The sequence below is a fragment of the Pan paniscus genome, chromosome 10 (assembly GCF_029289425.2).
Source record: "Pan paniscus chromosome 10, NHGRI_mPanPan1-v2.0_pri, whole genome shotgun sequence".
Classification (NCBI taxonomy): domain Eukaryota; kingdom Metazoa; phylum Chordata; class Mammalia; order Primates; family Hominidae; genus Pan; species Pan paniscus.
In genome coordinates, this window is record NC_073259.2 from 5,593,556 (window position 1) to 5,608,348 (window position 14,793).

At 52.5% G+C, this 14,793-nt stretch overlaps 1 protein-coding gene across 6 annotated transcripts in view; it reads left to right on the forward strand.

The window, feature by feature from the left end:
- Positions 1-14,793, forward strand: part of IQSEC3 (IQ motif and Sec7 domain ArfGEF 3) — a 107,547-nt gene that overhangs the window by 40,547 nt on the left and 52,207 nt on the right. For all 6 annotated transcript variants that reach the window (XM_034935057.3, XM_034935059.3, XM_034935063.3 and 3 more), the window contains exon 3: positions 12,127-12,406. In XM_034935057.3, the coding sequence (XP_034790948.1) occupies positions 12,127-12,406 (280 nt within the window). The remainder of the gene's footprint in view (positions 1-12,126; positions 12,407-14,793) is intronic.

Genomic DNA, 14,793 nt, shown 5'->3' on the forward strand with positions numbered 1-14,793 from the left:
TTAAATTCCATAAGCTTTCCAACCTTGAGTTAACTCATCTGTAAAAGGAGCATAGCACTTAACTTCTTAGGGTGTTTGGCAGGATTAAATGTGATAATGCCTGGAAAGGTGTCCAGCATCTAGTAAGGACTGCATACGTGCTAGCTATGTTAAAGCTGGATTTTCGAGGGCAGAGAGGGAGAACTCAAACAAGATTTAAGATCTAGAAATTCAGATATGACTAGGGAATGTTTAGAAAGTACAGGCCACATGCTTCATGTGATGAGCCTCTGCTATGGCAAGCATGTTCATCAGGTTCCAAGCTTGTTGTTCCGACACAGCTCAGGGACCTGAACAACACGCTTGCCATACCAGGGGCTCTGGCAAGGTCTAGTCCGTCCCATGGGATAGCAGGTGTTGGGCGTGGAGAAGAGGCAGTCTTTCAGATGTTTCTGTTCAGGCCCAGCTCCTGACATGGAGTGGTGGCAGGATAGAGCCCAATATTCAAAAAGAGAGAAAGAGAGAGACTCTGAGAACTGAGGGACCAATTTGGGGAAGAGATCAAAGAAGCTAAAGACCCGGATGAATGTCAATCAAGTAGGGCCAACAGGCTCAGAGACGAGATTTTCTAGACATCAGGGCAGGAGAGGAAATGATTTAACTCAGCAACAGGCTGCCACAGTGAAGACTGGGATGGGATTAAGAGCGGAAGCATTTATTTTATCAGCCAACAGTTTGACTGCCTGTTCTCCTGAGAGAAGATTGTTTATCCCAACAGGGAAAGGCTTATGGCCTGGCACTGTCCCCTGGCCTGCCCCATGGGGTATTCCCCACGCCAGGATCTCTAAGGCTTCTTCCAAAGTGTGTCCTGCAGAGACAGTGAGCAGATATTCCATTGTCACACATACAGCAGGAGCCTAGCACGTCCCTTCCTCTTAACACTTGCAGAGATAACACATGGAAGCCACAAGGCATGCGGGAAACAGTGTGGCCAATCTGATATGTGCAGCATGAAAGCCTGGAGCTAGATATCAGGTAGGACTTCCAGTAGGACCACTGAAGATAAGGACGTTAACTGCAGGGAAACAAGTGGGGAATCTTGCTCCCTGGTAACTAGGTAAATGTCCAGAGCAATGTCCTACCCTACTGGTAATTCTGCCATTTCCATTTCTTGGGTCACAAGACTCCTGTTTTCAGCAAGAATGCACCTGACCTCCACAGGCACCTGTAGGTCATCAGATTTCCTCTGGCATGTGGTAAACTTGGGCCTGTGAGGAGCTGTTCTTCCCTGGAAATAGCTCAGGACCCAAGAAACATGTGCCCTGCTGGGGTGAAGTAGGGCTGACCTGGGTTGGAACAGAAGGAAGATGGAATGAAGGGGCTTTAGAGCCAAGAGAATATGAAACACCCAGGCATGCCTCATGCCTGCCTCTGGTATGGGCTTTATGCACACATGATTTGTGTGGGTCACCATAACAGGGCTCTGCGAGGGAGCTAGAAAGAATGAGACAAGGTCCCTGCTCTCCAGGGAGCAATTAGCTCATGAACCGGAAGCTGGGGATGCATAAAGGGCCCAGATTAGGGGAGAATAGCCACAGTTACCAAGCATCAAGTAGATGCCATAGGCTTTGTGTACATTATTTCACTCACTCTCACAGCAAAATCATGTAGCAGGTATCCCTACTTTACACACAAGCAAATGGGCTCAGAGAGGTTAAGGAACTAGCCCGGTGCCACACAGCTAGTGAGTGGTGGGATTTTAACCACAGTCAGTCTCTCTGGTTCTAAATCTCATAGTTATCCCACGCTGCTGCCTTCCAGCCCTTGTTACCCTCTGGTAAGCTCCTCTGGCGTCATCTGTAACTCAGAGTCACCGATTACACCACACAGAAGAGGCCAGCACATCTCGATTTAGAGAACTCTAGCACAAGACACCAAGAGCGATAAGAAACTGATACAGCAAGCTAAAGGGTTGTCCTTTGTTCTGAAATTATATTCTTACTACTTTTCATTTTTTTAATAATATTACAGGAAAAGTGAATGATACTTTTGCTTTTTATTTTCTTATTTGACAAAATAAAACATGGGACGTCCCAAAAGAGAAAAAGATAGTTGCTACTTACTAGGGCTTGCCCACCATTGTACGTGTATCAGCCCTTCGTTCTTGGGACACCTCCTTTCACAGGACCTTGAGGCACAGGAGTTTAAGCGACTTGCCCAAGGCCAAACCGCAGGCAGCTGGTACAGCGAGCGTTCAAACCCCAGTGGTCGGGCTCCAAGCCTGCACTACAGTTAGAGGCTGCGACTCTACCCCTAATTACAAGTTGGCTGACCCTGGCTGCAGCCTCATGTGCTCCCTCCTCTCGGGGACCCCAAAGGCACTCGCCCCGGAGACCTGGTCCCCAGCTGCCTCTCCTGTGGAGTACCCTCTCCCAGCATCCCCGGCATTTCCGTGAGCCATTCTTTTGTGGTTCCTGATGGTCACCCCGGTCCCTTTGGAACCTCTTGCTTACTCAGGCCACAAAGGGCTGGGGTGTAGAGGGCTTAAGGAATAACTCCATTTTGTTTTCTAAAAGTCTTCCTTGCTGTAATATTGGGGTCCAAGACTGTGAGGCCCAGCCCAGCTGCAGTCTGACTCCTGCCATCTTTCCAGTCTTGCCAGCATGGAGCTGTGGGGCCAATCCCCTTGGAGGCACTTCCCTGACCCTTTGGGATCTGCAAGACCCTGACTGCTCCTGAGGCTCCCACGAGGCTCCTGAGGCTCCCACGAGGATGGCTGTGCAATTCTGGCACTCATGTGAGGCAGCAGTGTTGATTATGTAAAGACAAGGGGGGCGTTTGCCCATAGGGAAGAGCTAGGGAAGGACCGACACAAATTCGGGACAGGGATTCTTCTGAGGAGGGGAGAGGAATACACAGGGCATCAGAGGCTTCAAACGTGCTCTTTCTTGAGCTGAGTACATGTGGATATTTTTCTGTATGTTTCATCTCTGTGTTACCTATATTTGCATATATAAAATACCTCATAATAAAAGAAAAAATAACTAATATCTGGAGTTCACTAGGCTGTACTGAAGCCACAGGGAGATGACTTTGGGTTGTGGCCAGGGCAGGATGAAGAGGCCGTGGTTCTGCAGCCTTATCCTGAGGCTGGGTGAGAATGTTGAGAGATGGGAGCTCTCTTCTCCTGGGGTAATCACAAGAGCAGACACGAAAGGTGAGAAAACCAAGGTGTACAGTGAGCTGTGTCTGCCTGGGCCAGAGAGAGACGTGCCTGTGTGAAACTGTGTGTCATGTGTTGGGAAGCGGGCAGGGAGGATGTTCTTCGAGCTTGAAATTGCCACCAGAGCCATGCCTGTTTATGACAATGTAAGATGCTCAAAGACAGTAGGATTCCGGGGGCAGTAAGATGGCACTCGCCAGTATGGCCCAGCCTGGGAGGCTATGAGGGAGGCGGTGCCTGAGGAGGCCTGAGGAAGCTTCCAGAAGAGGCCTTCCTGTGGGATGGGCTGAGCAGGGGAGGGCTCCACATTCGCCCGTGGGGACAGTCTGCAGGAGCCACCCTGTGGCCCACCTGGAGGGAGTGGCCTGGGTATTCTGGCCTAGGTGAGGGGAGGGCTGAGCCCAGAGAAGTGGCTGCGACTCCTTTGACAGGAACGCTCTAGAGACAAGCCAGCCCCCACCCACACCTTTAGGAGCAGCTGTGAGACCAAAGCCTGGAGGCAACAAGGAGAGGAAGAACTTCTTCTCTCCTTGGGAGCCGGACAGGAGAAGCATCTCTCACAGCCAGTGAGGTCAGGGCAGCCTCTGGAAGTAGAAGAGAGTCGGGACAGCCACATCTGCCCTCCTGCAGGGGCTTCTGGCCTGGATGGTGGCAATCAAGGGGCCATGGCAGGGGAGGCTTATGCTGTGTCACTGGGAGCTGAAGTTCATCTGATGGCTTCAGGTTAGCAGGAGCAGGGATGGAGCAGCGACACAGCGGGTGTGGCCAGGGCCCAAGCAAATGGCAAGTGGGGAGGGAGGGAGCTGGGCCTCTCCTTCCTGCCTGATGCCAAAGTGTCTTGTCCAAGCTGCCCTCTTACAATGAGGATACAGAGCCCAGAGAGGGGAAGTGATTTGCCCACAGTTACGCCGCACACTCTGCAGGCTGCGGTGGGTTTGCCTCCTGACTCCTGGCCCAGTGCCCTCTCCACCACCTTGGGCAGGACCTTCCAGCTCGTGCTTCGAATCAGCATGAAGTGAGTTGATTTCTTGTCTTGTCACTAACACTGGCCTTCTGTTCACCTCCACCCCCCTCATGCCATCTGGGACCTCAAAAGACACCTGGCTTTCTGTGCTCGGTGCCTTTATTCTGCCCGTCTGAGATCACCGTATTGATTCAAAGAAAGGAGGGAAAAGAAGTATTTTAGAAAGGGCTAAAAATCTTGAGGGAACGTGACGCATGTTGTTAGCTTTTGTCTAGAAAATGCTTCATAGGTTTGTCCCAGAAGAGCTTTAAGAATGGCTGGCAGAGTCTGGGATAATCTAGTGCAATTGGCCAGGCCCTCTGGAGGAGACTTCATGCCCAAGGAGTCCATCAGCCTTCAAAATGCTCCTGGTAGAGTCTCTAGTAATTACTGCGGTAGCCATTGCCGAGATAGGAGAACAGCCCTCAAGCTCCTGCTCTGGCAAGCCACCCCACTATCAACAGCAGACTCCCTCAGGGGCTGAGCCTGCGGGTAGCTCCTCATTCCAGCCCCTCTGGTAGGAGAGTGCCGGGCCTCGGTCAGCACCTTCCTCCTCCCCCTCCTCTCCTGGCTCTCACATAGCCCTTCAGTTGCTCCTGTCCCCTTAGCTCCTGGCAGTGGGCAATGTGGCTGCCAGGGCCTGCCTGGGAGCCCAGAGAGGACACTCACTACCCCAAGTCAGCTCCCTGGCAGGAGCTGTGTGAGCACAAATGCTGGGGGCCACTGCAGGTGTGTTCTCCCTTCTCACCTATTCCTGGGTGGAAAGCTGTACTTCCCACCGTGGTGGATATGCTAACCTATGGGTTCATTTCATCTTCATCACTATCCTGGAAAGGAGGTATTTGCATCCCCATTTTGCTGATGAGAAAACCGTGGTCCAGAAAAGTTGGGTGTGGTTCTCAAGATCTCCTAGCAGGTAGTTGCAGAGCCTGGGGCCTCACTCCACTCAGGCTCTCTTCCGTTTGCTTGAGGATTCCGTCAGTGCCAAGGATGAAGATGACCAGGCTCTGAAAAGCCCTGAAATATTTTATCTGTGTGACCAGAGAGCTGCCTATATCCCTTGGCACTCTTCTCAGCATATGGAAAATACTCCATGATTTTCTCTCCATAATAGTGTGCTTAGCCTGGGGCCTATGGAGTCTGTAAAGCCCCTGACATGAAGGTAAAATTTGGCATGTGTGAAATCATGTGCGTTTTTCTAGGAAGAGAGCCCTGAGCCCTTAGCAAAGGTATCTGGAACCCAGAAAAGTTCCACAGATCTGGGGGCAGAGAGACCAGGGTAATCCTGGCTACCAAGAGAAAGAAAGGAGAAAGAAAGGCTGAGGCTCCCAGGGGGATTCAGTTCTTGAGGAAGCAGACTCGAGTTCAGAATGTTGACTTTTTACCAGGTGATGCACTTGGGATCAATACCCATGGAAGGGAGGGGAGGCACACAGCAGAGGGCAAAGTCTACCACAAAAGCGCAACAGCAGCCTTGGCCAATCCCACGTGGCCCATCAACCTCAGCCCATGTTGGGTAAGAATGGTGAGCCTTTACATCCCCACTGAAATTGGTGCCTGGGTGTGGACAGCCCTTGGAAGGATGTGACTTTGGGCCAGGTAGCTCTCTGTAGCTGAGCCAATCTTTGATGGGGCTGATGGGGCTGACAGCTAAAGGCACTCTCCACAGTGCTCCCAGCAGCTGAGCGAGAAGTCCTCCCTTGAAGGAGGGTCTGGGTGGCACATCACCAAGCCCAGCCCAGCATTTCTGCCCTTGGAAAAGTAGTGGAGAATAAATAATATCTACCTATCCATCCATCCATCCACCCATTTAACATTTATTGCACACATCTTATGAGCCAACCACCTATAATAAGTACCTGTGATAAAAAGGTGCACATGGCACGGTCTGGTGGAGGAGAGAGACACATCAGTGAATAATTAAAGCACAAAGTGGTCATTGCTGAAATACAGGCAAGTGCCAAGAATTGTTAGAGCATAGAGGAGGGTGGGACTGACCCCTCCTGGGGAAGTGAGCGATTCCTGAAAGAGGTGACGATGCAGAGAAAGGAGTGGATGGAAGGCATCTCCAGCAGAAGGAAATCATAAAGCGGGATGGTGGCCTGAGAGGGTTTGGCAGATCTGGCAAAAGTATCAGTGTGGACGGAGTGGACAGGTCACTCGGTGGGGATGAGGGTAGAAAGGGAGATTGGAGTAAGATTGGGAATGGACTTTATCCCACCAGTATTGTGGAGTCACTGACGGGTTTGGGCAGAGGGTTGGCATTGCGGAAATCAGCTCTGAGGATAGACAGGGTGGGGTGGCCACTGGAACCCCAGGGCACCATCTGTGTGCCAGGACCAGGCATGCTCAGCAGGTGCCTAGCATACCTCTAAGCATAAGCCAGCTTCCCACCTGAGTGACCCTCGGATGTGATGTTGTTCTGTTCCAACACACAGGTCATTCTGCTCTTTGGCACATGTGATATTCCTCTGAGAATGAGCGGTGGCCCTGTTTCCCTACTTTCTCAAAGATGTTCACTTCCCACACTCAAATCCTGCTCTCACCCACGGAATGACTCTTGATGCACTGGGCCCTGTGTGTATCAGCCTAATGTCATGTGAACACATCAAAGCTTTCTGTGGAAAGCTTTCTGAAGGACCCCTTCATCTTGGTGCCACCCACATTCTACTTTTGGCTTCTCAAATGGGTGCCCCAGCCCAGGGAGTAATCCTGTGACCAGCATCACTCATATACCAGCAGTGACCTCACGTTTTCTCCCGGCTAGCGCACTGCCACTCAGGGAATGTTTCTGCAGTCTAAGAGAGTGGAGAGCCCCAGGACCCCCCTCCAGTGCTCTGGGAAGGGCCTTTAAGAAGCTGCTCAGGTCCCAGAGAGAATCCCATCCACATACTTCCTGTCAAAGGGCCAGGCTGCCTGAAATCTGACCCACTAGGGATGACAGCTGCAGACTGTGGAAGCTGGAGAGACACAGCCTGTGTCTTGGAAGGAGAGGAGAGATGTTCTGGGAGCTAGAGCGATGGGCTTCCAGTTCCATAAGAGACTGGATTGAAGTAGATGGCCTTCAAGTTAAATAGATGGTCCTTCCAGCTATGACAGCCTAAGGTGAAGATTCCAGCCTCTTCCTCAGACTTATTTGTAGATGGAGTGCAGAGGAAAACAGAGGCTGAGGACATGCTCTTGATGCTCAGCCACCAAAGAGAGGGTGTAAGGACTCAGGCCTCTGCTGTGCCCTGGCAAAGCACCAAAGCTCAAATCCACACTGACAAATGCCCACCCAGGAATCCCCACATCATGGGTGCCATGTGTTGGTGACACCCAAGACCAAGGCCCTTTCACTGTTTGCTGCTCCAGTGGCTGGAACAGGGTAGGAGGAAGCCTCCAGAAAGCCTGTCCATTTGGAAGGCTGGGGAAGGCCATGGGGAATAGTGGGAAAACCCTACTTTTTCAGTTCCATGAAGGTTGACAAGGGGCCAAATGTTGAGAACACCCCCCCACTACAGAATTCTTCATTTCATTTTTCTGGGGACTCCTTTGGGACTCCATGCCATACGATTCTAGCTCAGAAAACAGCCACCATCGCCATCACCCTGTATTAGGGTCTACTGTGTTCCGGGCGCTGTCCTAGGTGCTGTGTGTGCTTTATTTTTTCCTGACAGCAACCTTGAAAAGTTGTTATTAGGATAACTTGCCCAAGTCACATAGTAAGTAGCAGAGCCGGGATTCTAACCCAGGTCTCCCTGACACCAAAGCCGTGTATGTTCTTTGCCCTCCACGATGTTATCTTCAACATTGCCACGTTGAGAACAGTCCAGGGGTTTTGTGGCCACCTTCCACCACACGGTCTTCTAGGTAAGTCTATGGAAGGCAGGCAAGGATAGGGGTTCCCTTTCCAACACTTTTTCATTGTATACCTGAGAGGGCCCCAGTCTCTCAGGTCCCCGCGCACGGAGATGGGCAAGGTGGAGCTGGGTCCACCAGCCAGAGAGCCTGGAACCTTGGGGCCAGTGGGCCTTGATAGGTCGGCCTCTGCCCTGGGATTCAAGCTCCTAGAGTGTCCAAGCAGGAAGGGTCCCTAGAGAAGAGCAAGCTCCCTCCGTGGAACAGATGAGGAAACTGGCCCAGGAGGAGGACACAAATTGCCCAAAGCCTCAGAGCTAGTTAGAAGCATTGTGTGTGCGTGAGTGTGTGTGTACATGAGTATATGTGAGAGAGAGATTGTGTGTGAGGGGTGGCCCATGAACAAAGGCCCACAACAAGGCTATTTTTTAAAATTTGTTTTGTTTTATCACAAGTAGTTTATTTGGGACAAGGTGACCCCAGGAAAGGGCTGTAGAGGAGTGGGGAAATGAAACACAGAAGAGAATGAAGCCATGGCAGGGTTCATTAATTATCAAGTTACTGCTTTGGGCCACTGGGGCTCGATCCCACTGGGGACTTAGGGAGATGGTATAGGGTGTGCCTCAGAGTTGTCCCGTGCAAGGGACAGGGAAGCTGGGGTATTTATGCAACGACCCCGTTGTCATTGGCCGAGTGCTGCCATCAAGGGATGTCGGCACCCAGCACCTCTTGCCAAGCACATTCCAGCAATCAAAGAAAGCAGAGGGCTGGTATTAAAGGTGTCTGGACCCTTGAGTAGCCACCAGTTCCCTAAAGAGTCTTGAAAACCTCTTAGGGTAGAGAGATCCTGGGCATCAGTGCCAAGGACAATCTGGAGGAAAGATGAGTAAAACTGTACGCTGCCCGGCAGGCCCCGGACACAGGCTGTGCTGTGGTGGGAAGGGGCTATTTCCACGTGCTCCAGGGGAAGAGATGTCAGGTAATACAGCAAGAGGGGTTGAAGTTAGAGCTTAAAAAGAACTTCCCAGTGACACTAGTGAAAAACATATCAAAGATGTCTAGAGGCTGGGCACGCTGGCTCATGCCTGCAATCCCAGCACTTTGGGAGGCTGAGAAGGGACAATCATTCGAGCCCAGGAGTTCAAGACTAGACTGGGCAACATAGTGGGACCCTGTCTCTACAAAAAAAATTTAAAAATTAGCCCGGTATGGTGGTGCATACCCACCTGTAGCCCGGTGTGGTGGTGCGTACCCACCTGTAGCCCAGTGTGGTGGTGCGTACCCACCTGTAGCCCGGTGTGGTGGTGCGTACCCACCTGTAGCCCGGTGTGGTGGTGCGTACCCAGCTGTAGCCCGGTGTGGTGGTGCGTACCCACCTGTAGCCCGGTGTGGTGGTGCGTACCCACCTGTAGCCCGGTGTGGTGGTGCGTACCCAGCTGTAGCCCGGTGTGGTGGTGCGTACCCACCTGTAGCCCGGTGTGGTGGTGCGTACCCAGCTGTAGCCCGGTGTGGTGGTGCGTACCCAGCTGTAGCCCGGTGTGGTGGTGCGTACCCACCTGTAGCCCGGTGTGGTGGTGCGTACCCAGCTGTAGCCCGGTGTGGTGGTGCGTACCCAGCTGTAGCCCGGTGTGGTGGTGCGTACCCACCTGTAGCCCGGTGTGGTGGTGCGTACCCACCTGTAGCCCGGTGTGGTGGTGCGTACCCACCTGTAGCCCGGTGTGGTGGTGCGTACCCACCTGTAGCCCGGTGTGGTGGTGCGTACCCACCTGGAGTCCCAGGTACTCAGTAGGCTGAGGTAGGAGGATCACTTGATCCCAGGAGGTTGAGGCTGCAGTGAGCTGTGATTGAGCCACTGCACTCCAGCCTGGGTGAGTGAGACACTGGCTCAAAAATAAATAAATAATAATTTTAAAAAAGACATCTAGAGCTATATTGAGCCGTGCAGCTTGATTGGTGGCCACAGAAGAAATGGTGGACATAGAAAAAGGCAGCAGCAATGAAGATTTTTCATGGCCAGGGCCAGCCAGCAAGCACTCCTTTATCTGCCAGAGTTGCAGGAGAGTGCTGGGAGGGCAGATGGAGGTTGAGAGAAGGGAGATTCTCAACGCCACCCTTGGCTGGGAGGAAGCACCAGGAGGAACACCTCTCTGCACCCTAAGGTCCAGTGGAAGCCGCAGGAAGAGGTCCCTCCTCTGGTGTCATTTGGCCCATCTTTCATGGTGGCAAAGTCTTGGAAGACATAAGTCCTTAGGTTGCAGCTCTCCTGCACCAGGGCCACCCCACCACCCTGGGCCCCTGTTCCTCATTTATAAAAATGGGGAGGTTGGGAGGCTGCATTAGATGACCTTGAGGTCCCTTCCAGTCCTGATTTTCTGTCACTGTCCACTGTACAGCCATCCCCGTGGCCCCTGGGTTCTCCTCAGTTCACCATCAACAAGTGTTGACTAAGCACTCAGCATTTGCCCAGCATGAAGGGGCTGGGGGACATAATGAAATAACACATAGGCCCTGGCTTCTAGGAAGGGATAGCTGGGGAAATAAGAGTTTATTTACTGGGCCGGGCACAGTGGCTCACACCTGTAATCCTAGCGCTTTGGGAGGCTGAGGCGGGTGGATCACCTGAGGTCAGGAGTTCGAGACCAGCCTGGCTGACATGGTGAAACCCTGTCTCTGCTAAAAATACAAAAAAATTAGCTGGGCATGGTGGTGCATGCCTGTAATCCCAGCCACTCGGGAAGCTGAGGCAGGAGAATCACTTGAATCCAGGAGGTGGAGGTTGCAGTGAGCCAAGATCTCACCGTTGCACTCCAGCCTGGGCAACAAGAGTGAAACTCCATCTCAAAAAAAAAAAAAGAAAAGAAAAAGAAAGTTTATTTACTGAGCACATACTCTGTGCTAAGCACCTGACCTCTGCTGCCTCCTTTCTTCCTCACTGTAACCTCCTAAGGTAGGAACTAGGACCTCCTAAGGTAGGAATTAGGACAAGGGAACCAAGACTCAGAGGAAAAGCCAGTTGCCCAAAGCCACACAGTCGTAGAGCTTGAATTTGAGGCCGTGGTGTTAACCACGATGACTCTCCTCCTCTGGGAAATAGACAGTGACTCTCTAAGGACAGCTCCTAGTGTTCCAGGAGACACAGCAGTGAAAGCTGCAGTCGCCCAGGAAGGCCTCATGGAGGAGGTGGCTTAGCACTGGGCCTCAAGGGAGGGGCAGAACTTGGAGGCTAGCGGGGAAGGAAGCAATCTGAGGGAACCAACTCTACAAAGCAGGCTGGACCATGTCTGCTCCAGGCAGCAAGGTGTCTTCTTAGAGTAGGCAGGAGGGCTGCAGCCATGGCTCAGCCTGCTGTGGCTCCCGGGGAACAGAGGATGGGTCAGGGAGGAGCAGGTGTTTTCTAAACCCAGCAGGGCAGGAAGCCTCCTCTTCACAGCCGCAGCCCCCACACCTGGAGTCCACCCCCCTGGAAAGGCTTATGCCCAAGCCAGGCCAGGCACCCTCCCTCCTCCAGACTCATTTGGTCAGTCTAAAGATGAGCTGGCTTAGTGTAGATCAGCTTCCCCAGCCACCTGAGCCTGTGCCCAAGGAGCCGGGCCACCGATAATTACAATAGGTAACACATGTAGCAGTCACCATGACTCAGGCACAGCTTAAAGAGTTGTAAGTAACTTCAGCCACCAGTATCCCTATGAGGTAGGTACCGTTACTGTGCCCATTTTATAGATGGAGAAACAGAGGTGCAATCAGGCTGAGTGACCTGCTCAGGGTCACACAGCTCGTAAGAGGCAGAGCCCAGATGCACCGCTCTGCCATACTGCTTCTAAGCAGAGGTTCCTGAGCCCTGACCATAGCTGCCCCTTCCCTCTGTCTGAGCTGCCTCCCCAGGTGCGGGTTCTTCTCCGTGCCCAGGGCTCATCCCTGCCATGGTAGCCCCTCCCTAGAGGAGACTGGGAAAGACACCCCCTCCAGTCCTTGCCACAGGAAAGGCAGGCCAGAGTGCCTAGCTTCTCTCCCCCCACCCCCACATCCACACGCACCCTGTCGCCCTCTCCCCCAACCGAGCACCGTTGCCTTCTGTTCACAGTGATGGCTCCTGCACCCAGGCCGGTGGGGGCATGGAGGACTCCGTGGTGGCAGCGGCGGCGGTGGCAGCCGGCAGACCCAGTGCCCATGCCCCGAAGGCTCAAGCCCAGGAGCTGCAGGAGGAGGAGGAGCGGCCGGGGGCAGGGGCTGCCTCCCCAAGGGCTGGCCCCCAGCACAAGGCCTCCCCCGGCCGGCAGCAGCCTGCCCTGGCGACGGCGCTGTGCTCCCACGCCCCTGCCGCCTCCGATTACGAACTCTCCCTTGACCTAAAGAATAAACAGGTACCCAGGGCCTCCTAGGGGGGCGGGGAGGGTGGTGAAGGGGCCCTGCCTTTGGGGCTGTCGAGGGTACCAGGGATATCCCCGCTGGGTCCCCTCTGCTACAGGCACCCTCTTTTGCCACAGTTCTCCTGCATTGAGCGACCTAGTTTGCCCTTCCCTGGACCAGCCACAGGCCTCTGCCTTCTACCATGGCAGGGCTCATACCCTCGCAATGCCAGGCCCTTGGGCAGCACGTCCAGGGGCTCTGCTCCTCACACAGTGCTCAGCAAGCCTCCACCGCCCCACTGACCACTAGGCAAGGAGCCCACTGTTCTCTGGGGGAGTCCCCACCTCCATCTGCTGCTTAGAGGCCATAGTCTACTTCCACGCCCACCAAGGGAGCCGGTGTTAGGCACCCACAGGCACAAACGAGGCACAAAGACAATGGTCTCCTCGAAGCAGACAGGATTCCCAAGATCAATCCGGACTGGGGGAGTCCAAAGCTCCTCTATTGGAGAACAGATTTCATGGAGGGGCCTGGGCCTCCATTTTCCATTCAGGAAGAGAAAGTGGCCAATTGTGGGGCCCCCATTGAACCCCCAAAAAAGATAATGCCTCAGTTTGTCTTGGCAGACAAGAGTCTTGATGGAAGGTGTGTGTGTGTGTGTGTGTGTGTGTGTGTGTGTGTGTGTGCTTAGAGAAAGGCGTGATGTTGTGATACTGTTAAGGAAAGAGCTTTGAACTTGGAGATGTAGACATGGGATCCAATCCTTGCTCTTCCTCCTATGAACTCAGTGACTTTGGGAGTTGCCAGTTAAACCCTCTGGGCATTCGTTTCCTCATCTGCAAAAAATGAGAATTAACTTTGAATCACCTCCAAGGTCCCTTCTGCCCCAAAATGTGTAGGTTCTAAAGAACAATTCTTCAACCCAATAGGCAAGGTATCTTCAGAAAGGAAGCTAGTGGGAAAGCCACTAAGACTGAGTCAAGCCAAACTAACCTCCTTCCTCTCTTGGCATTGATGCCAAGCTCATATCCTGGCTCAGGCCAGCTGTAGGCAGCACATCAGTAAAGTGTTTGACCAAATCCCCCAAGATACCCTATGTGCACATGCCAGGAATGTGTGGATTACTAACAATATAGTAAGGAGGGTTGTTCTCAAACCGAATTATCCAAAAAATATTCATCAAAAAAAATCCCAGGGAGTTGAGTGGACATGCTGTCCAGGTCAACCATTAGATAAGGCACCAATTTGAGGCATACAAGTTACATTCACCTGGCTTTCTGATGACATAAAGCTGAAAGAGAACAGCTGATACCTTGGTGATAGCATCCCAGACTTTAAAAACCTCATCAGGGGCCAGGCGTGGTGGCTCATGCCTGTAATCCCAGCACTTTGGGAGGCCAAGGCGGGTGGATCACGAGGTCAGGAGTTTGAGACCAGCCCGCCCAATATGGTGAAAACCTGTCTGTACTAAAAATACAAAAATTAGCCAGGCGTGGTGGCGCATGCCTGTAATCCCAGCTACTCAGGAGGCTGAGGCAGAATTCCTTGAATCCGGGAGGCGGAGGTTGCAGTGAGCCGAGATTGCACCACAGCACTCCAGCCTGGGTGACAGAGCGAGACTCTGTCTCAAAACAAAACAAAACAAAACAAAAAACACCTCATCAGGACAGAAGGATGGTTTTAATGAAAAAAAAAAAGTCGGATGAAATGTGGAAAAATCTAAAATTCTGCTCCCAGCTTCGAAAACCCCACAGCACTAGCATAAGACATTCAGGCCCTTCGCCCACTTTTTGAGAAGTGTCTGTTCATGTCCTTCGCCCACTTTTTGATGGGGTTGTTTGTTTCTTTCTTGTAAATTTGTTTGAGTTCATTGTAGATTCTGGATATTAGCCGTTTGTCAGATGAGTAGGTTGTGAAAATTTTCTCCCATTTTGTAGGTTGCCTGTTCACTCTGATGGTAGTTTCTTTTGCTGTGCAGAAGCTCTTTAGTTTAATTAGATCCCATTTGTCAACTTTGGCTTTTGTTGAACATGGCACACATCTATAGGAGACTGAACTCGACTCCTCTCTCTTCTGCCATGAGCTGTATAGCCTTGGGCAAGTTGCTTGACTTCTCTGGCCTCAGCTGCCTCCTATGTCTGGGACTTCACAGGCTCTTCCCTTGGCCTCAATCTCTGAATTTTCCGCTCCCCTCCACACCCCTGCACTTGGCCTTCTCTTGCTTTAGGACTTGCTTTAGGTACCTCTTCCTCCTCTCAGGCAGTTTTCCCTGCCTCCCAAGCCTGCACTGGGTGTCCCTCTCAGTCATCCCACAGGACCCGGGTGTCCCCTGTCACAGCCCTTCAGCCCTGTGTCAGCATTTCCTGTTTGCTTGACCCCCTCCTTGAAGGCAGGTGCATGA